The sequence below is a fragment of the Drosophila persimilis genome, unplaced genomic scaffold, assembly GCF_003286085.1.
Source record: "Drosophila persimilis strain 14011-0111.01,24,50 unplaced genomic scaffold, DperRS2 tig00000000-arrow-pilon, whole genome shotgun sequence".
NCBI lineage: Eukaryota > Metazoa > Arthropoda > Insecta > Diptera > Drosophilidae > Drosophila > Drosophila persimilis.
In genome coordinates, this window is record NW_020825288.1 from 1,329,243 (window position 1) to 1,355,740 (window position 26,498).

At 46.8% G+C, this 26,498-nt stretch overlaps 1 protein-coding gene across 1 annotated transcript; it reads left to right on the plus strand.

Moving 5' to 3' along the window:
• The first annotated feature begins 992 nt into the window (after positions 1-992).
• On the plus strand, positions 993-15,623 carry LOC6595170 (mucin-5AC). The gene is made up of 4 exons (XM_002020389.2): positions 993-1,609; positions 7,130-7,423; positions 12,107-13,877; positions 14,513-15,623. Exons 2-4 carry the CDS (start codon positions 7,379-7,381, stop codon positions 15,340-15,342), a joined length of 2,646 nt encoding a protein of 881 aa, XP_002020425.1. The 5' UTR covers positions 993-1,609; positions 7,130-7,378; the 3' UTR covers positions 15,343-15,623.
• Positions 15,624-26,498: the final 10,875 nt, after the last annotated feature.

Here is a 26,498-nt window from a genome sequence, read left to right on the forward strand (position 1 = left end):
GAAATATTTTGCAATAAAGAAACAGAAAAACATAAGAAAACCGTCGAGATGTTCTACCATTATTTTGTTCTAGGCTTGTTATTAAAATTCGGTTTGTTAGCCAAAAAAGTTATATGAATCTAACTGAATTATATCTGCTACATGCTAACTACACAGATATGTATTTATACATGCATTTTGTCTAGTGTTGGTTAATATCGAATGCATATGAAGTGGCGCCATTTTCAATTATTCCCGTGGTTGTTGTCTTGGCTAAACGACTCACGAAACAAAATTATTTTGTTTAATTTAGTTAATCCTCCCCTTTCGATTTAAGGGCTACAAAATAAGTATTACTATTCCTTTGATGTTCAATTATGTGGTTTGTTATGTGGACTTCTGGGAGCTCTCGCAGCAAAATCTTTTGGTTTGAGCTGGCGCATCTAGATACATATCGTACATACTGTATATACTGTGTGGTTGGGGGCTAAGAAAAGCTCTGGTTTCCTTGGTTTCGGTCTCCACTGACGCGCACAGAGGCTCCGAGGCGGATCTGGTCAAAACAGCGATAGGAGACGGGTGGTGCTGCCAAGATTTGCTTTGGTCAAAAGGCAAGTGGACCTCAAGCTTGGCTTTGGGCCAACGCCAGCAATATGTGCGGATCTGCATGAACATACGAATACGAAGCGTACACGAAGTCAAAGAGAACCGCTTTTTTGTGGGCCATGTGCAGTCGTTCTGTTTCTGTTGGCCCGAAACCGAGTCTGGCTTTTACTGACGCTGTCGCCGTTGCTGTTGCCTTTCTGACGGGACGGGTCTACTCGTACGTTCTGTGCTGGCTGTGAGCCGAGCTTTTCTTGGCTGTGGCTTCTTGGGCGCTGCTGCTGCTGCTGCTGCTGGCCAGCACCAGCACTTATCAGCCCCTGATCGCTGTGGGAATTCAGTTAATTGTGGACGCTGTAGCCAAACGGACGCAAGACGCGGCGCACGAAACGTTCCCATTTCCACAGACAGCTTTCGACTCTGTTTCGCTGCTCGTGAAAGTACTTGGCCAAGACTCTGGGCCTGGCCCGAACACCACCCACTACCCACGACTCCTCCTTCTCCCGCGCCAGCTCCGGCTCCAGCGTCAGTTGCAGTTGCAGGCCAATTCGCGGAGCTAGCCAATAACACAGCTGAAAACTTATTTAAGGACCGTTCCAAAAGAGCCCCACCGAAAGTCCCCCACCAAAAGGATAGAGGAAAGGCACGACTACCACAGCCAGAGACAGTTTTCGACCAAGTCAGTTAAATAACAAGTTTTCAGAGTGTGTGTGCGCGTGCGTGTGTGCCTGTGCAGTAAACAATAATTAATTGAATAAAACAAACATTCCATAAACAAAAACCAAGTCCGTCTAAAGCTCGCGCGCCAATATTGCTCCAATTTAAATAAACAAAAGAGAAAAAAATCGGCTTAGCAACAAATGCATTGAACAATACACCGAACAGATCGTAAATATAGAAAGCTTAACAATCAATTCCAGCAACAATTACAAGAAGAAAAACAACAAACAGCAACAGCAACAACAACAGCAACGAGGGATTAAAACAGCAAGCAAAAACAGCCATAAATGTGGTGGGTGCATTATTGGTAAGCCTCGACGTCGGGTCGGGTTTTTTTTTTTGGACCAAGCAAAAACACACACACACACACACATACAGAGGGTAACAGAGTAACAGTTCCAGTAACAGTAACGGTTAATAATATGCCAGTCAGAGAGACGTATACGTATATATATATATGTATATGTATATATAGATCGCTTTGCTGCAAACGTCTAAAATTGGCCAAATCCAAAACGTTTTTATGCGCAAACGCGTTACCTTTTTTTTTCGCCCCTTAAATTTGTTCGGTTTTTCGTTTGTTTTTGCACTCGACGTGTTTTAATTTCGGTTTTTTTGCATTGCAAAATGCGATACTGCGAGTATTTCCATTCGAGAGAGTACCCTTGTAACGATTAGGGGGACTTGTGGACTCCTATAAATGGGAAATATATTCTTGATACATGTATGAATATCTCTTGATAATTTATAACCGCTATTTTGGAGTATCTACTTGTCTTTTCCTATATAATACTGTCTCCCCTATAAGACCAAACCTTTTTAAATAGATACCGGTACGATTGGTACGGTACGATGCCGATCTATTGAACGCATCTTAACTCTAAAAGAGATCGTATAACTTACAAAAGTACTTAAGACCGAAGAACGTGAGAAAAGTAGCAGACTTTTTGGAAGAAATTCTACAAAATCTTTACAGATTGTGCTGGATTATGTGGAGTTCTATTGAGATCGGAAATCTTCTATAGTAAGAAGGGCAGATACTGTGCCAACAAATTGGGTACCTCTTTAGATAATCCAAAAAAACATTAGAGGTTCTGGTTTCCTTCAAAATTTGTAAAAAATGGAGGTCCTACTTGTATATATCATGTATCTGAGATTCAAAAGATACATAGAGAAGCCTGAGGAAGAGAAACTGCCATAATTGCCATAATAAGTCACAGATCAGCCCATACACCCATTAATTTTGGCAAGGGTATCTCCTACTTCGACTTTATTTCTTCGATTGGCTTTGGCTTTGGCTTTGGTTTGTTGTGGCTGTGGGGCCAGCTCTTGGACTTCTTGCAACCCATTGGCCACAAAGTGGATTTGTCTTCAATTGTGGAAATCTGTATAAGGCTCAGGGGCGGGGCGGGGCAGGGGCAGGGGCAGGGACAGTGCGGTTGGTTGGCTGTTAAGCCACCAACTTGAGTCGGTTGCAGCTCCGAAAATATGTCGGCCAAAGAGCTTCAAGGTCATGGATGAAAGTGTGTCTGTCTGTCTGTCTGTCTGTGAATCAGAGTATTGGCATGCACAGACGGTGTTTCGGTGTTTCGGCGTTTCGGTATTTCGGTGGGTCTCAGATTGTTTTTGTACTTGTTTCCAGTTGGCAATCAAAAAAAAAAAGGTTTCAGAGCGTCTTTTGTCTAGGGCGAAGTCCCGATACCAATTTTTGATGTTGATGGACAGCCGTGGATTAATTTGTTTTCGGAGAGGCCCAAAAGAGAGATAAGTATCGCTCCCCTAGGAGATTGTTGCAATTGTCTTTTGTGTGTGTGTGTGTGTGTTTGATGGACAAATGGGGTTTTAATGGGGTCGAAATGGGGCTGGGGCGAGAGGGAGGGCCTTTTGATTTGGCATGCATCTTGGTAGTCTGTAATTTAGATCTCCCCCTCCTTATTAGGAATCTACTGTAGTAATTAACGGTTCGCTGTAATTGGGAGTTGATTTACCGACCTACTGTCCGGCCGGGCCCGGCCTGCCTGGCATTCAAATTAATTTCGGATTTGTTTTGTCCAATTGAAAGTCCAGTCCCCGCTGAATGCCAAGGAAAAGCCTCGGTAGTCCGGCCTCCAAGGGCATTGATTGGGTTTCTGTGAGTGAAGTGATGGAAAATGTATGTCAAAGCTTTATGATCGAGGTTTTATATGGAAAAATATGTAGAGATAGCTGAAGAATCTCTAGAAAGTAATCATTAGTAGGTGCTTCATGCCTTTTCGATAACAAACCCCATTTTTGTAGGCAGATTCCTTTGTTGGACGATGCCCGTCTTTGTGGTGACGAAACGCATTCCTGCACTCCCAAAAATAGACACCAGCACACGATTTAATGACTCTATCAATGTACGAATAATAATAAACGATTTATTATAATGTTTCCCCCGAAAACCCCTCGAAGTAATTGCAAGTCTCAATCAAACAAATGCTCCACTCATTGAGTGAAGTCCTCGCCTGTCGGCGGCCTCTGGCTTAACCCTTAATCAATCAAAAAGTCGTATCGATAATTTCTATAATCTGTAATCTCCTGACCACCGACATTCTGAGCCAGATTGCAAAAGTTCGAAGCGTTGCCAAACTCGTTCAGCGAATTTTTCAACAAAATTATTATTAAATGCTTAATTGCAGCAGCCGTGCGCTGAGCTTTGGCCAAAACAATTAAAGGCTGCAAAAATGTTAAATTAACAAATTATATGTTGGCCACTAAAAAACAAAGCAAAGTAAACGAAACGAAATGAAACGAAACGGTTGCAAAAACGCCTCAAACTCGTGCGACCTGCCAAAAGATACGAAGGAAAAACCAAAAACAAGTTGGGGATTGCACTATTTTCGGTGTTAGTCTTCGAGCAAGATGACAAATGGCTCAAATGGTGGCATAAAGAGCAGAGGCAGTGCAATAAACTCTGACAAATTCCATGGAAATATCAACAAAAACAGAAAACGCTCCAATTAGCGGACGCGTACCCTTCCAGGGGGTATTTCTCTTCGAAAGAGGGGTTGGCACAGCGTCGATTCTTTGGAGCAGTGGAGCTTCTGGAAGTGTATCTAAGTCTTCGGCTGGCAATTGTCACGATCTCCTTTCTGGTTTGTCTTTGCATTGACTTTGCCTCGACTTTGGAGTGGTGTCGATAACATAACGCATACGACGTGTGGCCTCTCCCTTCTTTTGCCTTTTCGGCTTTCGGTCTGTCCGTCCCTCAACTCGACTGAGGTCCGGTCCCCCCCCTCCCTCATGAGGAGTGTTAATGAATTGCAGTCTGTCCCAGGGGGGGCTGGGGGGAGTGGGAGGTGGATTGGAAATGAAAATGGAAATGTTTGACAATTTGTCACCGCGTCCAACACTTGTCTCGTCCGATACCGATTCCGCAGCCGATGCCAAAGCCGATGCCAATTGCGGGTGCGGGCCACGTTTGAGACCATTTGTTACACATTTTATTTCGTATTATTTGTCGCTTTTATACGAGTATCTTTTGTAGTGGACTCCCCCCCTGCCGCCACCCACCCCCATCGCATGCATTGTGTGTACTTAGTGGCAATTTATTTGCCATTACCTTTTGCTCTGTCCACTGTTCAGTGTTCACTTCTGGTTTTAAATCAAGTTTATTAACCGGAATCTGTCAGTGTACGACTACGACTACGGGTGCGAGTGCGAGTGGTGTCTGTGAGATCTATCTGTGTTCGCATTCAGGGCGTATCCATAACTATCGATTAGCATTCTAATTTATATACTAACTGCTGCCCCCCCCATCCCCAGAGAGTGTGGCACAAATTTAGCAACGCCAAGGGGCATGCACGAGTTTGTATTCGCATTCGGATTACAATTTCAAGACCAAGCTGCGGTCGATACTCTATCGAAGCAGGGAGTTGGGACTTCAAGGCCCCAAGTGGCAGAGTCTGGCAGATCTAGCGGATGATTCTGGTGGGAATTGAGAGGTTTATCCCCTGATTGTGTCAGCATTTTTTTAGGAAACCCTAATGAACCGAACCCCCAACCAAACGGCGGGTAATTATTGTTTAAACTTATAATTTGTTCATTAATTTCAATGAACTTCTTGAGACTGAAACTTGTTTCCTCTAAGAATAACTTGGAAGAGTATTCCTGCTACCAACATTTTTCTCGGCACTCTTTTGCTGCTGTTTTTGGCCTTAACCCAAGTGACGTCTACAGCCAATAGCTGCAGCCGAGAGATACATACATAGGTGTATCTAGAACTAGAACTAAACCGATTTCCAATTCCTATTCCAATTATGGGTGCAGCTGTAATTCAGAGACGTTTAGCTGGAGATTACGAATGTGGGAACAAAACCATGGACTCGTAACTCTTACTTTCATGAATGTAACGCAGAAGAGTCTACGGCGATGAACCAAGATGAACCCTGCCCAAAGAACCACAAAATCAGAAGAGGGAAGAAGGCCAGACACAAAAGAGTAGAATCAGCATAGAAGAGAGAACAAAATCCATTTGGAATATGGTATATGGTATATGGTATATTAAATGCCGGCTAGTACGTATACGAGTCGAGTCGAGGCGAGTCGAGTCGAGTATGGGAGGTGGTTCTCGCTGTCCAACTTTGGCTAATTAATGAGGCGTTCGTTCTCAGAGAACGAAACTTTCGTTTTTAATGAGATGCCTGCCGACTGCCTGCCTGCGTGCCATAAAAAATATTGTATTTGTTTTCCTTGCGAAATTCCTAAATAATTAAAGCCATTGAATGTGTTGGATAGGAAGGATGGGAGAGAGGGGATAGACGTTCCGAGACCGACACCGCATAGACCATGAGTAATTATATGGACTGTGAAGAAGGGGCTTGATAAGAACTAGAACTGGTTTCTGGTTGCTTTTTGCTCTGTCGTTTTGCCCTGTCTTTAGTTTTTGCTTTGTTTCAATATTTTATGGATTTGACTTTGGCTAGGATTTAATTACATGGTTTGTCTGTCTTTCGGTCCGTTTGTGTGGCGGAAATGCCTGAGAAATGTTAATTAAATTACGGATGGTAAGCGCCAACTCATCTTTATGGTAGAGTACCACGGAATACATGTACCCTCGAATACACTCGAATGCCCTAAAGGCATCCTCTTGACCTCTTCTCAAGCTGGTTTTCAGATGTGATTAGATGATCACTGGCAGACTGCTTTGATGGGTATCTGAATAGTCGCATTCTTGTCTCTACCGAGTACCTGCGGTTGCAGCAACTCCTCAATGGCATGCCAATTGTTGGCTACAAAAAGCTATCAAAATACTTGCCATTAATTATAAATATGTTGAAATTGCAACACAGACGATGCGATGGAGCATCTGTCTGGCACTGGCACTGGGGCTGTGACTGGTACTGTGACTCTGTGACTCTGCGCCTCTGTGACTGGGCCTGGGCTTGGCTCTTTTGTGGTGGCCACAGTCTGTGGCACAGTCAATCCGTGGATGGCTGCTGCTGCTGCCAACCTGTTGCCAATACAAGTTCAATGATTCTTTGTGGCTCTCTCTGCGGCTGCGAGAGGAGACTCTTCAAATAAGCTGCTGCTCTCGCAGCGATTTCTGGTGTGAAATGCACCTTGACATTTGGGCTGGATATTTCCCATTGATTAACGATTAACGATTGAACGCAATGGATCTGCTTTATTTGTTTATAAATTATTTATTATTTTGCAATTATAATGTGCTATGTGTGTGTGTGTTTGTGTGTGTGTCGAGTGTGGCAATGACTTTGATATTTGTTGGTCCGGTGGGAAACCTCTGCTCCGCTCTGTGCTCCGCTCTGTGCACTAATTGCCCGCTTCTTGTTCTCCTTAATTGCAGTCATTAACAAGCGCGGATCCCCCCATACACAGGCCATACACGGACCATGGTCCAGCAGCAGCTGCCCGGGGTGGCCAAATGAATCACGCTTGAGGAAAGTGCGCTCCATTAAGCACAACCACATCCATATCCCAGCGAGAACAAGAGACACCAGCGGCACTAAAACGCTTGATTAACTCCCCGTGGACGCGAGTGGAACAGGTGGACCGTGGACCGTGGACCATCGATTCCCCCCCTCCTGGAGCTGCCATGGCACACTTTTGCTGGTTCCTCAGACTGGGCTTTCTGCTGCTGGTAAGTGTCACATTAAGGCGGTAATTGCCGCTCATGAGGCCGCTAAATTATGGCCAGGTGCGAGCCGCAGTTCCCGGGAATCGGCTAACTTTCGGCCAGGCCCAAACTTAAGTTCAAGGCTTCTCTTCGCTTCTCAGATTAGCAATGTGTGCGGTTCCTAGCCCCAAGAAAAAACTAGTTTAAATCGCAGCCGAAATCCCTTCTAAGTCGGTCACCATCTGGCGGCAAAGGAGTGCTACTCAGCTGGCAATAGTTTTCGCTAGGAACTCCCAAGTAGTTCAGGCAATCGCTGATATGGAGAGTAGATTGATTTGAAGCTTTGATTGAAAGTCCCAAACAGGCATGGCATTGAAAGAACTTCGATAATCGAAATATCTTCCATTCAGACACTAGAAAAGAGGAAGAATACCCCTCTTCTTCTACTTTCGTGGTCGTTAAATCGCTAAAAACCATCCACAAAGTACCCCAATGAACTGATGGCCTCACTCATCATCATTTGGACGTCTTGTAACATTATATCATCCCAATCAAATCCATTTTTAGGTCGAACCACTTTTCTTTTTGTCACGGTTTTCCCTCTCTGCAGACCGGGAGAATGCACCTTTATGGCCCCTGACTTTCCCTCTCCGCAGAGCCCGGCCCAGCCCGCCAATTCCCAGGAACCCCCCCCTTAAATGCAGTTGCCAAATGCAAGTCCATTAACTTGGCCAATGCGTTTTGAAAAATAGTTTAATGGTGCGATCGCCAGCCACTTGTGTGTTGGCTTTTGCTTTGTTTAGACTCGGCTCGCTTTTATTGGCCCGAAAATCATCCATAACAGGGGGCTGGCGAATGCATTTGGAATTAATTTTTACCACACTCGATTGTGCCTGTGCGCCTGTCTGGCCCGCACTTTATTGACTGCTCATTAGACAAAGAGACCAACGGACCCGCGGACGGACGGACCCTCGTTGATTGTGAGTAATGTGGAGTGCGGACTGGAGCGCGGGGTGGAGTGTGGGGCAGGGTAAACGGAGGCTCGAATAAACTAAATAATTGCACGCGATTTGACTGCAGTTGCAAGTTATATGTGCAACGGAGCCGCGGCTCTGTGTCTCTTCTAGGGGTCTGGGCAGTCGGTCTCTGACGGCGGCTACGATTTGCAAATTGTGGACAGCGGGGTGTGTGGTGGGGCAGCGGGGTGTGGTGGCTCCTAGTGGCGCAACAACATTCTAAAGTGAACATTTCTTTCGAACATTAACCCACTGAGCTCCGAGCGGGGCGCATCTGAGCCCAAAGTCTCCTTCGTCAAGGTTCCTGGGCCCAACATGGGTTAATTTCCCACACAGATCTGTTTCTGTTTCAGTCTCTATTTCTGTCTCTCTGCCATGTAATTAATAAATGTGTGGTGCTCGGTACTTGTGCCCCAAACTGTTGCAGTTGCAGTTGCCGTTGATTTGGCTGACTCTGATTCTGCCTTTAGCTCGAATTCTGGCTGTGTCTGAGGCTCTGTCTGTGGCATTGAGCTTCGAGCACTGCCCTAATGTGGGCTGCACTTGGCTGGCAGATCGATAGCCAGATAGTTGTAGCCTGTAATGACACACAGGCCAACTACACTCGACAAAAAATATAAGAGAATGTTTAAACATTGAATCACCCCCGATCATTTCCAGGAAACAGAGAATAGATCCCTCGTGGAACCCATTTCCCAATCTTTTTGCGAGTGTATTGTGGTTTTTAAGCTTGCAACACGGCCACAATGCACAATGCACTCGCCACAGCTGACGACAGCGGGTGGTGAGCCAGTGAGCCATTGAGCCAGTGAGTGGCTGCTACCAAAAAGATTAGACCCCAACTGAAGCTGGGGCTGTAGCTGTATCTGTAGCCGTTTAGGACCCACTGACACATTCACTTGGCCACTGGCTTTGTGGTTTCTGCTGTGCGGTGGCGGTGGCGGTGGTGGTGGCGGTGGCTGGCTGCTCCTTTCAACGCCCACCGCTAGGGGCAGACACCACTCGAACCCGAAAATATGCACAATTTCAAGTATTACATTACTTTTTCCGCGTTCGATAGCTTCTCGCTGTGTGGTCTGAGTCACACTCAGTACGTACTACGTGCGAATCCTGTTCGGCCTTAGATCAATCATCTCATCTGTGTAGGAAATTTAATGGAAATGCTATAAAAATACTTCCGAAATTTGCATAAAACATTTGCTGAATCGAAAAACTGTCAACCGTGTCAGCCGCTCAGTGAATTGCGTTGTGTTGTGTTATGTCAAGCGTAAAAACTGAAATCACGATGATTGTGGCTAATTAAATTTGAGGTATCAAGTGGCAGCATCAGCACCAGCTCCACCCGCGGCACTTGAAAGCCAATCGTGTGGTGTGGTGTGTGCTGCCAACTGCCAAATGATCTTAAATAAAAAGAGTGCTCATTAAGGCGTGATTATTGGTTAATTGTTAGGCCAACAATCGGAGTCGACCGAAGGCGGATATATCCCATTGATTCGGAGCGCCTGTTCTGGTCTTCTGTTCTTCTATTCTGGACTGAAAATATCTTTTCTGACACTTCCGCTAAGTTGACAGCCGTGAAAATTGTCGCCGCTGTTGTGGCAATTGTGATTGGTGCAACAATCGAATGATAAATCGACAAAAATCGCCAGTGTAAAGTGCAAAAGAATGTCCAACAGGATTAGCGGGCTGATCAGCCCCTGCTGATAAGTCCCCCACTGATAAATCAATCAAGATTAATAACTGCCTATCATGCGGTGGTATCATTGGAGTGATTGGAGTGGTACAGCGGCAGGCACAGGTCTCTCGTTTCATTCATTCATTAAACTGGAGCACGTCACTGACCAGTCGGTTCAAGTAACCCCGGGGAGACAATGGAAAGGAATTCGCATTGTCCACATGCGTTTTTGTCGATCGTTTGGGAGTACGAGGGTATTTTTAGAACGTTTTTTCTTTTGTTTTAGGGCGTTACGCAAAGATACAGATATGCGTGCGGCCACAAAGCCCTTTTGTAATCACAAACTGGGCACAGAGCGGGCTTTTGGTGTCAATGCTAAACGCTCACCGCCCGCGGTCGAGTACTTCTGCAATTTTAGACATAAAAGGCGAGGCGACCGACCCGCTGGAGACTGGCTGGTGACTGGTGACTAACCCCCACAGTGGTGCGGATCGGTCAGATACTTACCTCTCTGACTGTGTAATTTTAGCACATGTGCGAAGGTGTTTGCTAGAGCGACTGTCGACTGCCAGCGATATGATCTAGAAAATGCCCGGCGACAGGCGCCCACTTTTTGCTGGATCCCCACTGCCGGATGTGGTTATTGTTCTTGTTCATGAAGTATAAACCTTATACTATATGCACAAACGTTTATTGAATAATTATGCTATTTTTTTCGGATCAATTTCCATTAATATTTGATTAAATTTGCGCGCCTTTCCATTCGAAATCGATTTTTCTTGCGGAGCTGCAAACGATTTGTCCGCCTGCAATTAGCATTGCTAATGCCAGATAATCGCGAGATGGATTTAAATAGCCATAAATATGTTTTATGCGACTGTCCGATCCGATCCGATCTGATCTGATTTCCTTTGGCAGGGCAAGTTCGTGCCCTAAGTCTTTTGTTTTTTCCACTGGAAGTGGCGGTGGAATGGCGGGGGTGGGTGTGGGGGCGGCTGATAACAATTTATTGCCAATCTCTGGCCATGAAATATACTGCATTATTACTGCATTTGCTTAGAGGGAGACTGTCCAACTGCGAAGCTGTTGAAATCTAAAGGAAAAGGCGCACATTCGAACACCGTTAAGTGATTTATCAATGTTAAGATAAGTTTTGCGATTGTTTATGCTGTATAGTTCTCTGAGCAAAGATTACTCATGCCAGGCAGGATCCCTGTAGGCCAGAGAATGCAACCTGATCTGGCAGACCTTTCCCGAGCCGAAGCTGGGTCTTTCCCTGCCCCAACTCCAAGCGAAATTGATATATGATCAGCTGAAAGATGAGTCAGAGAAATGCCTGGGGAAAAAACAACCCCCAGAGGAATGCCTTGCTGACTGGAAATGACATATTGACCAGCCGACAGGCGAGCAGTAATAGCTGTAGTAATGTTGCTCCATTTTCCACTTAACCGATTTCCACTCCACTCCAGTCCAGTCCGATCCGATCCGATCGAATGCTATGCAAAGTGTTTGCAATCCCATAAGCATTGTGTGTGTTTTCGCTACCTTGCGCCACCCACTTGCAACGCGGCGGCAGCGGCGGCGGCGGTTAATTATGCCACACAGTCGCACCATTTGACTAGGGAGCAACATGCACCACTTCAAACAGAGCACCGCTACGCTGCACCATATCCACAGCCACATCCACATCGCATCGCGGGGCCCAGCATTCCGCTGATGTCTTAATAGACCTCTCGGCACATTATTATTCAAATGTCCATTGCATGACTTGTGCATATCTGTATATCTGTATATCTGTTTATCTGTATATCGGAGCATATGTCTATAGATCGCGCGTCGATCGATCCGAATGATATTTTAATTACGCAAATTTATAAATAGATCGCTGAGATAAGCAACAGCCAATGCGATCACATCGATCGGATCGATCTGATTTGCATAAAAGATCAATCGAGGAATATGTCGAGCATAACTAATGCTTTCCCTCTTCCCCGGCTCTCCCTCATTCCGTTACAGATGCTGTCCGGCTGCCGGACACGTCCCACGGGGCGGCAGAGTGAGCTCATCGCCGGCAATGAGTTCCTCAAGCTGTTCCTGGACCACGACGAGCAGCAGCGCAGCCTGCACAGCAGCGAGCAGGAGTTCGAGGGCCGGGCGGAGACCCACCGCCAGCGAACGGCCAGCGGCAGGAGCCTGGAGCACAGGACACGCTTCAGGAACACGCTCGCCAACAGCAAGGATCACGAGGCTCGGGCGGAGAGAGGGGAGGTCGTGAAGCTGGTGACCAGCGGCAGCAAGATCGTCTTCCTCGAGGACGAGCCCCGCTCCAGCAAGTCCAAGACGAGCAGCGACGAGGTCAAGGTCGTGGCCGTCAGCGTGAGCTCATCCAGCAAACGGGGTCCCAGTCCCCGCGCCCGCCCCCGCCCCAGCACGAGTTCCAGCTCCACGACTGCCGCGACTGCCAGCGGCTCGGGGTCGGACTTTGTGAATCGCTCGCACAAGAGCGAGCTCTCCATCGAGGAGACAGAGCCCCGACTCGCGCCCGACGCCATGGAGGGGGACAGCGACTCTCTGAACAGCGCCTCCAACATACAGAGCGTCTTGGCGGCACCAGCACTAGCCGGCACCTTCCCGCGGGGAAGCAACCGAAGCGAGGAGGTAGCCGTCACCCATGAGGCGGTCGAGGGCGAGGACAAGCTGCTGCCGTTCCAGACGGTGATCTATCACGACTCCAAGCAGGGTCGCGGGCCGCAGTCAAGATCAATATCGTACAGCTCCATATCGCAGAACGTGGACGATCTGCAGGCCTGGCAGCAGTCCACCCGCGGCGGCATCCTGGCCGAGGCCCAGAGGAATGTCAGCGAGAGCCTGAAGCCCATTCCCAGGCCCGGACACGGCCACCCTTCGTCCTCGGAGCCGGCCAAGTTCTACTCCGTGCCCTCGAAGATGTACAGTGTGCCGAGCAAGTTCTACTCGGAGCCATCCAAAGTCTACTCCGAGCCCTCCAAGATGTACGGACAGCCGGAGAAGGTCTACTCGGAGCCCTCGAAGGTGTACGGCCAGCCCTCGAAGTTCTACTCGCAGCCGGCCAAGGTGTATGGGGAGCCCGCCAAGGTGTACGGAGAGCCGGCGAAGACCTACTGGCCCCAGACGGTGACCACCTCCACCGTCACTCCTGGCCCCGTGCCCTCGTCCACTTTGGACTACAGCTCCAGTCCGACGAAGGCGCCTGGAACTAGTACGACTCCCATGCCCATAACTGTGCCGCCGGGGGCTGCCCCCAGCACCTTTGTGCCCTCACGTTCCCGGCCGCGACCTGCAATTGTCTCTCGCATCGCCTTCGGCGAGGCTCAGAGCACAAGCACCAGCACCACAACAGCAGCCACAGCTCCGCCAGCACTGCCAGCCACCACATCAGCCCCGGCCATCGCCAAGCAGCCAGAGTCCAGCACATCTACCCCCGTCAGACCAACCACTTGGCAGCACCATTATCACAGCTACAACCATCAGCAGCAGCATCATCCGCAGCACCACCACCCGACCGCCTCGCCGCCGCGTCGAGTACTCTTCAATTTGGATAAATTGCCTTATGATTTATTGAATGCACCACAGCCGCAGCATCAGCAGTCGCCCCACCATCTACTGGATCCCAGTCCGAGCCACTTCCAACAGCCGCAGCCACAGCCACAGCCACAGCCACAGCAGCGTCCATGTTGGGAGCAACGTCAGCATTCATCACTGCCGCATCAACATTCTAATCAAAATGCCAAAGGATTGCCCAATAGAGGTGAGTCGCAAAGAGTCTCAGTTTTGAGTCGCGGAGTTTGGTCTGAAGACAAATTACACTGTTTAACAAAGTTCAGAATGCATTTGCATAAATTAAAGAGAGTGGCGCTTTTTGAAGATAGTTTAAGGGAAACTTAATTAGAGTCAAAGGGGGATCGAAATTGGAAGTATGCTTGATAGTATTTCTATATCGTAGATCAGTCACATTCTACAGCTGATACACTCAGAGAAAACTGGCAAACAGCTTGCGATTTCTGAATGATTTGCATATAAATATATTTATTTGAAATATGAAATAGATTTGGATACAAAATTAATGTCAAGATGTAACTGAAAACACCCTCAGTGCGAATCCTAGGTGTAACTATTCGATACTCTGGGTGTATATAACACGATAATCCAGTCGAGTATTCGCCCAGAAAACTACTGAAGGAATGTGGCACAATCGTCATAGGTATTCTTGAACTTTGTTAATCAGTGCAGCTTTGAGTTGCAACGACAACGCACCATGAAACCCATGCTAACCCCCCTTCTGGAGGGGCAACTAATCTTGAACTTATCAGACATCATCTTTGTTGCTCCTCCCCCAACATAAACCTCTCTTTATCGCTCTCCCTGTCTCCCTTCCTCCCGCAGATCTAGTCAAATGTATTTCCAAATTTGCACACCAACATGGAGCATCATCATCGTCATCAGGGGCACCATCATCGTCATCGGGGGCTTCGTCAGGGGCGGCCGGCTATTCGTACAGCTCCAGCTCGACAAGCTCCTCGTCGTCGTCTTCGTCGTCCTCCTCTCTGGGGCGGCCCCGCGACTCCATCAACATGCCGCAACATCACCACTTTACCACCGAACGCCCCGAGCAGTACACCCCGACCTCAGAGCAGAATTACGAAATTGAAGAGTCCGTAAGTGTTATGACAAACGGACGAGCCCACGGACCGCAGGGCCAGGGCGGCGGGGCAGCGGCTCTGGCCACAGTCACATCTGCAGAGACTGCCACACCACCAGCTGCCACAACCACAGCCAGCAGCGCGGCGGCAGGGGCAACCACTGCAACCAGTGGTCGCGGCCGAGGCATAGACAGGGGACGTGGTTCGGTGGTGTACAACGCCGACGCAAATGCCAACCACGACTACGACGCTGGCCAAGACGACGACGGAGGGGAGGTCGGCGATGAATCTGGCGAAGATGCAGATGGAAATGCAGACCGCGGCAGAGAGGGGGCTGGGGCTGGGGCCGGGGCCGGCAACGAGGAGGAGGACAAAGTCGCCTATGTGGTGGAGGGACGCAACTATCGCAAGTATCGGGTGGAGGAGAAGACCGACGACGGCTTCATTGTCGGGGAGTACGGAGTGGTGGACCACAACGACGGCAACCTGTGGGGCGTGCGCTATACCGCCGATTCGACCATTAACCGCAGCCTGATCCAGAAGGCACTGCTGGCATTTCTCAAGCTCAAGTGAGAGCACCTCCTCCTCCTCGTCGCCGTCCTACTCTTGCCGATACCACTACACCACAACAGCTGCAAAGCGGCATTCCACATGTGATCCAAGTCGTATTGTAGTTAGCGCGTAGATTAGCCTAAATAGATACACTAGATATAGTAGATACTTAGACTCGTAGATGTGTCCAGCCGCTGGCCAGACGATGTCGATTCCCACGAGATCAGGAGCACACTCGCACTACTCCTCCTCCCCCACACCGCCCCACCCCCCACTGAGTGTGTGTCTTGAGTGTGTGTGTAGTCAGTAAACGAATTTGTTTAATGTTTAGTTAATGTTTTAATTAATTTATTGTAGTTGTTGGTATTGTAATTGTAACCGTAACTCCTAATTTATTCAGTTAACCAGCCACGAAATTACAGACCTAGCAACTCTTGCCATACAGAACGCGTACACCCGCGAGTACGTACCATTCCGCACCCTGCAACTAGAAGAGCCCTAAGCGCCAACGAAAACTATCCTAATTAGACCCTAAGAGACCCCTTGAATAGTGAAATAAAAGCCTAAATTACACCGAGAGAGTGATTCAGATACAGATTCAGATTCAGATGCAGATACAGATACAGAATGGTGGGGTGTGCATTAATCTCGCTGCGGGTGGGGAAGCGGAAAACAGAAAACGGAGCAGGATCTTCTCTAGTCTCCACTCCTACCTCTCTTAAAGGTAAATGCCACTTAAAATTGATTAAAAACATGCTGCCAGCGGCCAGAAAGCGCTTCCCGGGACAATATCATTAAAATTTAATTGATATGAACAAGTGACAAAGCAGCATCAGTAAACACAGGGCCAGGAGGTCGTGGAGGAGCAGGAGTCGACGCATAAGGTACCCAGGAACTGAAGATATGAAGATATCTCTAAGAACCTCTAGTGTTGGGATCTTTATGAATTCCAAAGTAGCTCAAGTAGCACCAGAATCCTTCGAATTGAGCGATCTGTAATCTAGTATATAGTGCCTACAGTCATCATCTACAGATACAGTTCCAGATTCAGGCCCAAAATACACAAATCAAGTTTGGATAATCCGAATAGCGAGTACTCAGGTCCCTTTCCTTTCCTTTTCTGATCCGATCTGATCCGATACCCTGGCTTAGGAGACCCCTGCATGGCAAATCGAAATCGCTTTCAGCTTTATGGTTTTGTCAAGTGAAACGCGGAAGCCGATAACTGGAATCGCGGCCATTCAGGCATCAGGGCATCAGACATCAGGGCATCAGGCAAAAGGCATCCGCAATCGGTATCGGTGCGCCCTCGGTCGAGCGAACAGTTGACAAAGTCAAGGCGGCCATTGAGGGAGTTTTATAGACACATTTGGCCAATTAAGAGCAGCAATTCCATAAATGACCAACAGCTGGCAGTGGTTTACTGATCTGCCCCAATCTCCTCCTTGCGGCCACCACTGAAAGCGAGCCCCATAAATGCGAAATGCGAATCAACTGGAACTTGACTGAGGCTGGGACTGGGACTGAGACTGAGAGGTAAGACCTTCGAAGGTCGCTGAACGACCTTGCTTGCGGTCGCCGGTGCCTCCTCGATCCGTCTTTGGCGTCTGCGTGTCGTCATTTGGATGGGATTTTATTGCTCCTCGGGGAGATGGGCCCCAGACCGAGAGCCTGCAAAATTTCCACTAATGATTGCATGCGCCAGTGCCGGTGTCAGTGCCGGTCCTGTCTCCATTTCTGGCTTCGTCTCGGACTGTGGCTGGGGCAGTGGCTATTTATAAATATGTAAGACAATCGGGGGCCAGGTGAGTGTAGAAGTTCAAGCTTTGGTATGCTGCTGTCTTATCGCAAACCGGCAATCAGCCCCAACCCCTGACTCCAACTCCTACTCCTACTCCGACTCCTACTCTGATTCTGATTTTTACTGGGACTTGGCAGCATCGTCGACGCGATCTGCGTGAAGAAATACAACACAAGACCATAAAACAAGAAAGGAATGCCAGTTTCGGTAACAGAACTTTAGATACACTAGCAGAAGCTATAGGATATAGTCGTCCGCGACAAGAAGATTATGGTAAGGATCTGCCGAGGTTTATATTACTTGCAGAAGGCTTTGCAGAGAATGTATACCCTTTCTGCATCCCAAACGTCTGATCAAAGTCCATAACACCCCCTCTGCAAGAGTATAAAAAGAGAATGTTCCTGGTTCTGGGTCTGGTCTCAGATTTAATGCGAAATGCCAGAGCCAGTGCCAGTGCCAGAGCCCCTGAGACAGAGAGATAATGCTGCTGGGGCTCTGGAGGAGACCGAGACCGAGACCGGGCCGTGCCCTTTCTGCGGTCAGCTGCCTGATGGACATCTCCGAAGAAGGAACTGAAACTGGTTATACCGTTGCGGGGCTTAAGTGAGGCAATTATGAGGCACAACAGAACTGTTTTCTGGTCAGCTCCGAGTTCGAGAAAGTGTCTAAAGCATGATGAATGCCAAGTAAACATGTTGCCCGATTTATTTCCATCTCGCAGTCGGATCTCCTCCGGCTTCGGGGGCGTAGAGGCTGTGCGTGTCGACAATAAATTTGAAAACTACACGATTGCCCCTGCCTGACAGGTTGAACGTCGGCACGCCCTTACGCCCTCCCAACGTCCTCCTTAGTGGCTTTTTAATGCGATGGGCGTGCCGCTAGAATGGCCGTTCTGACAGCTGTGAGGAGGCTTCATTAAATGCTGCCCCATCTTCATCTCAAGTCCCAGTCCCTAGTCCCCATCCCCCGTCCCGAAACACAGCATCCGCATCCATATCCATTCAGGCTGCAGCTTCCTTTTACTTTTGCCTTCAGCTCCAACTAAATTGCTCTCCCATTGATCTGGCTTACAAGAATTTGCACTTTTATCTAGCCCCTGTCCATGTCCATGCCACTGTCCATGTCCGAGTCGGAGTCCTGCTGGCCTCGTTAGTTAATTATTCCTGCTCTGAGGCTCTCTGCAAGTACTCGGACTCCTTAATGAAGTATGCACGAAGCAGGTACTCGTATCTTTCCACTATTCACGATCCATTTTATTCAATATTCCAGTCTGGTGGATGATCGATCGCGGATTGCAAATTTATGACATGGCATTATAATTGACCGATTTGTCATTATAATTAGCGTACACACACCGCCGAAGCGGACATTCTGTGTGCATCGGAGCCTAATTTATGCATATTGTTGAGATTATTTTTAGAGGGGACAATGCAACAATACCACAAAAGAAACAATGTTGCAGCAACCTGAAAGGAAGGCAAGGGATTTTATGGGAGGATACAGAAACCAATTTATTATAAGCATCTTTAGATCGAAAATAATATGCGTATAATTGAGAGAATTAATTGGATAGAAATACTCGTCCGTATTAATATAGATACCGAGATGCATTCAAAAGGATATACAGATTGATGATATATGTGAATATAGATCGATTATAGATAAAGACATGCACAGATAAAGGGAGCCGGAAACTCGAATAGATAGATACATATACCCAAGTATAGATTAAAGATGCGTTGAAGGATGGTTAGACACGGACTGATTGATTAGAAATCGTATCAAAAGTTTTTTGGATTGAGGAAAAATGGATGTCTGTATTGTGGCGCCATCTGTGTCTTGTGAGTTTACTCGTGGATAAATTTCTTAGCAGCCATAAAGTATGCTACACTTTTTGGTGTTTCTCTTGAGCCCAACTGCACTACGACCGCACAGTAAAAACTGGACAGCGTGAACTCTTTTTGTGAATTCTGATCAAATTCTATATAAATTACACAGGGAGGAACAAATTACTCGTGCCTCCCACCCGAAGCGGCATCATTCCTATGCCTCTTGACTTCGATGGCAAACCCTTGCCATATAATTCGTGAATCTATTACAATGTCTTGAATCCAAAATCAATATTTATGTGGAAATGAAGGCTAGCAAAAAACGCCCACAAGAAAATGGAACACCGGAAAGAGAGATTAAAGAAAATTACCAAAAGTCATGAATCAAGCTGAAAAGTTAATGCAACAAAAAGAGTACTCGGCCAGTCAAACAATGAATAATGCAAAATCATTGCACTGCCCATTCGGCAGTGCAGTGCAGATCCTTGCACATATGCCAGATATCCTGGTATGTCCTGGTCTGTGTCTGGCATATGAATTTGGAGCACAACTAATTGTCTGCCGGCAATTAACAGGAAAAATATATATTCAAAAACTCAACACTTTACTAATCTGCAAGTGTCAAGCGGAGGACATTGGCAAATGGCGATGACAATGAGGGAGGAGAGTCCTGGCCAAAGGAGTTGACAGGCAGACATACAGGCACGGGCAGGGGCAGAGGCAGGGTTGAAGTGTGCGTTCTGAGTAAAAAACGCGGCAGGCCAGCACCAGCACCAGCACCGGCACAATCAGAATTCACCCGAAACTGAAAAGGGGAAGGACGCCATATCCACAAAGGGGTTGTTGCTGCTTGCCACTGACTCAGACGGAGACGAATGCCAGGACAGGGACAGGGACAGGGACGGGGACAGCGAGAGAGACCCAGTCTCAGACGACAACAGGTCTCTACAAAGGACTACCTCTACCTTTTCGCATAATGAAATATAAGTACCGCACGGTGCTCCTTTAACGTCTGATATCAAAGGACATTCGATCGGGCATGCAACATGCGCTCATTGTCCCCGCGCTTCTTGTTGTCAGTCTCTTAAGCGTTTCTCGTATTTATGCCAAAGATTACATGTTGATCTCGCATATCTTTCATCTTGACGGACCCATCCCCCATCCCATTCCAGCGCGGTTTTGGGACTCTGTCCCTGAATCTCCTGGAATCTGCTGTGCGTGCTTCCCACGTCGCTGTCATTCGATATGCGATATGAAAACGAAATCAAAATGCCGTCAGTCAGTAGCCCAGTCATGGCTCTGCATTAATTGGACGACAGCGAAATTATTCAACTTTCACATTAATTCATGGAGAGAGTTGAAGAGTCTATATCTTCCATGGAAATCAGATGGAAATCTTCGCCCGTTGACAACTTGCCCGCTTCTCTGGTAGTCCATTGTGGGACGCTCTCTGCAACTCCAATCTCCTTCTCCTTCTATAGATGATATCGATAAGCTATGCCCAGGATTGCCCCTTTTCTGCTACCTCCAGTTAGCGGCCCTGATGAGGGTTCTATCCCATTGATAGTTCCTGTTAATAATTGAAACAAAGAGCATATTGCGCATGCCAGATTGATCGCCCACTTGTTGGCTGTTGGCCCCCGAAAAGGCCAAAGAAAATTTCAGTTGGAAAATCCTTTCATTCACTTTTGCTACCCCTTTTTCGGCTCTCAATTTCTTGGAAGTTAATTCTTCGATATTCGCTATTTATTCAAACCTTTTCAGCATGGATCTTTTTTGGGAAAAATATAGAATTCAAAATTTCCCGCATGGCTGACGGAGACCGAGACCCACTTGTAGGCATCGATTGTTATGTCTTGTTAGGGCATCAGGAGGATCAGGTGCCTAGGCATTGTCCGCGATAATGGGCCCTGAATTGCTCAGGTTCTGTATTCAATTTCAATCAGCCATGTATCCTCGAGTGGGAGCTTACGCGGCTCTTCCCACGGATGGATCCACGGATGTTTGTTCTGCAGTGAATGCCAAGTGCCGGCGAAAGGTTGAAGGTTAATGATCTCTCCCAGATAGAGCAACGAACTCATTGTGATTAGAATGGAACTGATTAAGGGTAGAGATTGATAGATAGGCAATCCAATAACAAGAGAATGAATCATGGAGGGGCCACCCTTTTAGGGACTTGTTGAACTTATTACGTGTATGGCATTGTGGTGATCTTTTGAAAGATTCCGGAGACTTTTCTCACACTTTTCCTAATATTACGATGACGAAAATTGCCTGCTATGATTTCTTAGTTACATATAAGTTCACGGACGAAAGTAAAGGGGCTTTATTGAAGGACTTGCTGGAGACAGATTTGGGGCTCTCCGTAAGATCTCATACTATCCATTCAGAGAAGATCTTACAGGACCTGTTGATTATATGTATACTTTCCTTCTGGAGAAGGAACACCTGCAGATTTCTCATATTCCATAGATTGTGTTTGTCCCTAGCTATATTTCAAAGGTAGCCGTATTCCAGGCTTAACTTAAACTTGTACATTCTTTTGCTTAAAGAACTTCCTCTTCTTCCTCTTAGTTATATTTCAATGACCGCCGCTCCGCACTTCTCCCCTTCCCTTCTGTTCTAATCTAATCAAAGTAAGTTACCGCTTCTAATGCAACTATCTGCCAAGATCTGAGACACTTTTAGCCGGAAAAGTGGCACAACTACGGTAAGCCCTCGTAGATGGGCATCTACTATATCTGCTGTCGGGAAAGTGAAAACACAGACACATTTTCCTTTGAGATGTTGGCAGGAAATGTGTAAAATTTCCACACTACTCGTACACTCGTACTCTCGTATCTGGGAATGAAATCGGAAACGTTTTTGCCAAATATTGGCAGGCGTGAGAAATGTAACGCAATGGATTCGGAATCGGACTCGGACTCGGACTTGGGCATAGTTTTGGTCTATCAAATAATCTGCGTATGACATAATCTTCGGGGCTTAGGAATGCAAACGAGACGAAACGTGGCCTGGTTGTGTGGAGGACAAAAACAAAAGGCCAACGGGCGAACAGGACATCCTACTTAACAGCAATGAGCCTCGAGACTCGATTGTAAAAAAGGCAAACAAAAAGTCCTTAAGTTATGTTCGGGCTCAGGACAATGGGACTCCTCCACAAAAGAGCCTGAATCTCAATCTGAATCCTCGTCTGGCACTGGCACTGGCACTGGCACTTATGCAAGGAGTCCTGGACCAGGACACAACAATCAAAACTGAAATTGAAATGGAAGCAGCGACTTCATCACTTGTTTCCTCTCTCTCCTGTCCGCTCTCCTGTTGCATAAAAACATTAAACACAGGGCCTTCTGAAACCGGAGACGGAGATCCCGATGATGAGTCCCGAAGCGCATATCAGGTTGGAGATGGAGATGGAGTCGGAGATGGAGATGGGAGCAGAGCACACACGATCTCGGAGGTGTGTCCCATTGTTAGGAGCGTTTCCGTGGCTGCCACGAACATGAAACTTATCTGCAGAGGAGACCTCTTCCAGGGCTCTCTCTGGGTTTTGCACGTGCAACAAGGCTGGGAACCCAACGGCTGAGCAAAAGTTGCTCAACTTTCTGCCGTCATCCGTGCGTCCTTACGCAATTCGTCGGCTCCCAGATATTTGAGCACTTTAATTTCATGTTTTGGATTGTTCACATGATTTCTCAAGATCAGATTGCTATCTGCCTCGGTTCCTGCCCCTGCCTCTCTGTCTCTGTCCCTCTGTCCCTGTTCCTGATTCAATTATTGCGCTTTTTCTAGCTGTTGTCGTCGTCGTCCCTGTTTCTGTTTCTTCTGATGCCTCGGGGTCTAATAGTTCATTTCCTGCCTCGGGACTGGGCCTCTTCCATTTGCACTTCGTTTTGACGTGATTTCGTGAGTCGCTTCCTGTGGATGTCGCCGTGGATTGTCTCTCCTCCTCTCCTGCGTGGCGTTCCCTCCCCTGTCTGTTTGCACTTTTGGGTTTGATTCGCTTTTTGCTTTTATGAACTTTGATGACTCGTTCCAGCGGAAGTTGTCCTCAAAGGATTCCATTTCCGCAGTGCCCGACTGCATTTGCATAAACCGAGCGCCAAAATCTCGGTAAAATGTTTGCTTTAATTCTCCTTTTCTTGGCGCCAAAAAAGATAATTGCTGGGCTGTCATCTTGGGAAGATTTGGTTACTTTTAATGGTTTGAGTTTGTCCCTTCCAAGTAGTACCCCCGAAATCTTTTTCGATTTCCATGTCAATGGCATGGATATCCGCTCGGGATATGCTTTGTGCTAGATGGAAGAGAGATCATAGACCAAAGGACATTCTGAGACGCAGTTTGGGGAAGAGGGAATGCGTTTTTTTTTCTGGGTTCAAATAGGCAAATGGATGCTGAGAATGAGAGGTCCCTGGAAGAGGGTTTTTATAGCCCACAGAGAGCTCAATGTAATCAAGGGATAACTCTGCAGATTAAGCAGGGAGATCATGGAAGATCAAGGAAGACCAAGACCAGATATAGGAGCTCAGAGAAGGAGTAATCTTAGGATCTTTAATCATTCCTCAAGTAGCCCCCAATTCGTGGGCTAAGAAGGCATATCTGTTCCTGATTAATTCCTGAAATATCTTCACAATCTATCATCAAATTAGTGTGTAAAACATGGCTATATGCAGTTCATATTCCTCATTTTCTTTAGGTGTTTATATAGCTGGGGGATTCTCCTTTTGTGAGAATTCAAATAAAAGGTAAGACAATACACATTATACGAGTGTGTGCACAAAATCTGTTCTACCAGATATGCAGTATTTATTGGGGCCATAAAACGGGAACAAAACACTCACCTAATGACATTTCGGGTCTTTCCCACCAAAAGTCTGGCGCGATTCATAATGAGGCAAAGGTAAGGGGAATGGAAAACTAGGGAACAGAAGCCGAGCATCGTAGAGCAGCCGTCCTCATAGCGACAGGCGGCAGGCGGCAGGTCATTGCGATCCTATCCGATCCGATCCTCAATGAATGCTGGAAGCGTCGGCGGCAACTTTTGGGCCCGGGCCGTAAAACCGAATCGCAAATGAAATGCAAATGAAGTGAATTTCCCAAATGTATCTTTAACCCTTTCACTTTGTTCAGCTCTGGTTTTCTTTTTGTTTCGCTCGAAGTGTCATTAGGTCCATGGCGTCGACTGTGTTTTATGGTTACCCTAACCCTTAACCCTTTCGATGGCGATTCATGAAAGCGAGTTGTCCAGCGAAAGTGGCATAAAAATCGAAAAGAAACAGCTACCTGGTGGCAGGGCATTCTTCGAAGACAAAAAGGTGCTAACTACAGTGCTCCGACATCATCATTAGCCGGATGACCACGCACGACCACGACCACGACGACGGCTACACATAGTAGCGGCAACACCTTCTCCCAAAATCCTTTCGCTTTTCGCAGCAGCATGTCCTGCAGCCCTCCAATAAACTTTGCTAAAAAGTCATAGGATTCGGGGCGAATTTTCATAGAATTTTTATTCATTTTTTAGGCTGCGGTACTGCGACCTTGAATGGTCGTCAGTGGGTCGGTACCTGAGTGTTGTGCAGGGCTGTGTAGGTCTCTGACTGATGTTTCAATTCTTGTGGTGGATTTAGCGCTAATCCCCGCGGATTAGCAGCTTGCCTTCATTTCGCATATTTCAGCATTTTTCATTAAGTACGGGAGCTGTACTTGGTCTCAATGAAAGCGAGGGCAAACGGGGGAAAAATTACTATATGGGGCCGGACGTGGGAAGCGGGGACAGATGCTGAGGCTGCGACTGCCGCTGCCTCTTTGCATATTCCTGAGTTCCCACAATTAAGTCCTCCCGCCACTCTGGACTCTGGACTGGTCAACAGAATGTCAAAAATTGATATGTCATCGTCATCTGGTTTACTAGAGCATCATCCCACAAGGCACATCAATACGATCATCAACTCCCCGCTGGACGGCACAGGGGCACCCTCTGCCCTCCAGCTAATGATCAGCATAGCATCACACGCAAGCGAATTCCCATGCAACATGCAACACACCTGAGGCCAAGTCCGATTCCCGGTCAGTCCTACAGAGAGGCAAACCACCCCCAACAGCACCAACAGCACCAACAGCACCAACAGCACCAACAGCAGCATCATCCTACTACAACAAGGGGTTGCTATTCCAATTAGAGTCCTGCTACCCTCGTGATAGCTGGTGATATCATGTCAAGCATTTTATTGATCAAGTTACGCATCCGTAATACGAATCGAAATATAATTGCTCTTTTTAAGTGTCTATCATATATCAACATGAATACTCGCACTCGCACTCGTACTCCCAGCATTTGCATTTCGAACACATCGCATCACCCTCTCTGAATGTGCCTCTGGGCTGATCTGTTCCCACGTATTCACGGGGTTGCGGGGTTGAGGACGGGATTGGCCTCGTCAGGCCTTAGGCGTTGGGTCTTAATCGCACCAGACTTGCGGGATCTTGCTTAACATTTCGTTAAGTACTCGAATGGCACTCGTGCAATGTTCTTCCTCCGAAATCGCTGATCCTCGGAGAAAGCTTGCTTTAAATTTGCTTGATCTTGATCTAGGTCCTGCAACAGCAGCAGCTTGCCTTTTCTCAGGCAGGAGCAGGAGTCCTCCTTTCGCTCTAATCTTCTTAAGCGGCACACTGCCATGTGATTAGGACTAGCCAGGACTTGGCTGGGTTACGAAGCCCGATTAGAAGGACTGCCACTTGAATCTAATTTCGAGAGCTGTGCTCTGATCTGATCTGATCTGAGCTACCAAAAGGCAACGCCTAAGCAGGCTTACACGGGGGAGTAGCTGGAGATCTCTTCCACTGTAAGTATCCAACAAATACACTGAGAAATATGTATGTACTATGTATATATAATACACATCGAGGATCAAGGATTGATATCCAAAGGTTGAAATGGCATTTCTTTCACACTTGAAATATAGAATATATAAAAATATAATCTTATATTCAGAAGATCTGCATTTTCTGTAAATTTTAATTTGAAATGTTGCATAAAATAATGTGTTACGTATAAAATGAAGTTGATTTAGTATAATATTCGTATCTTTGGCGTTCGTTGAACAATTTTACTGATTAGTAGATTGTTGGAAATTAATGCCACTAAAAATCTTAAGTACTAAAATATGTAACCATACCATAGAAAACTAAAAAAAGACAAGGTGGAGAAACATTAAAAGTGAGAGAAGACATCAACTTTGGCTCGATATATCTTCAGGTACAGCTATATTATCGACACGAATATAAAATCATATGAAAGATCATACATACAAAGATCTTTTCAACCGATCAATTGTTTAGGATATTATCGCTGCAAATGCCGAATGACACTTATATTGTATGATATTTATAAGAGAGCCCAAAGTCACAAAAAGAGGTTTTTAAAGAAGATGTTGAGGATATATTGTATTTTTTAAGTATGGGGATGTGATTCAGTCTTCCAGGCTTACAACCTAATTTTTGTACTGTGCAAAGTAAATTCAAAAATTTCCATTTTCCATGAT

Excerpts from the sequence above, each read along its gene's own strand:
- LOC6595170 (XM_002020389.2), top strand. The coding sequence starts at position 7,379 with ATGGCACACTTTTGCTGGTTCCTCAGACTGGGCTTTCTGCTGCTG. Across the intron at positions 7,424-12,106 it reads GACTGGGCTTTCTGCTGCTG|ATGCTGTCCGGCTGCCGGAC; the intron begins GTAAGTGTCACA and ends ATTCCGTTACAG. Across the intron at positions 13,878-14,512 it reads CAAAGGATTGCCCAATAGAG|ATCTAGTCAAATGTATTTCC; the intron begins GTGAGTCGCAAA and ends TTCCTCCCGCAG.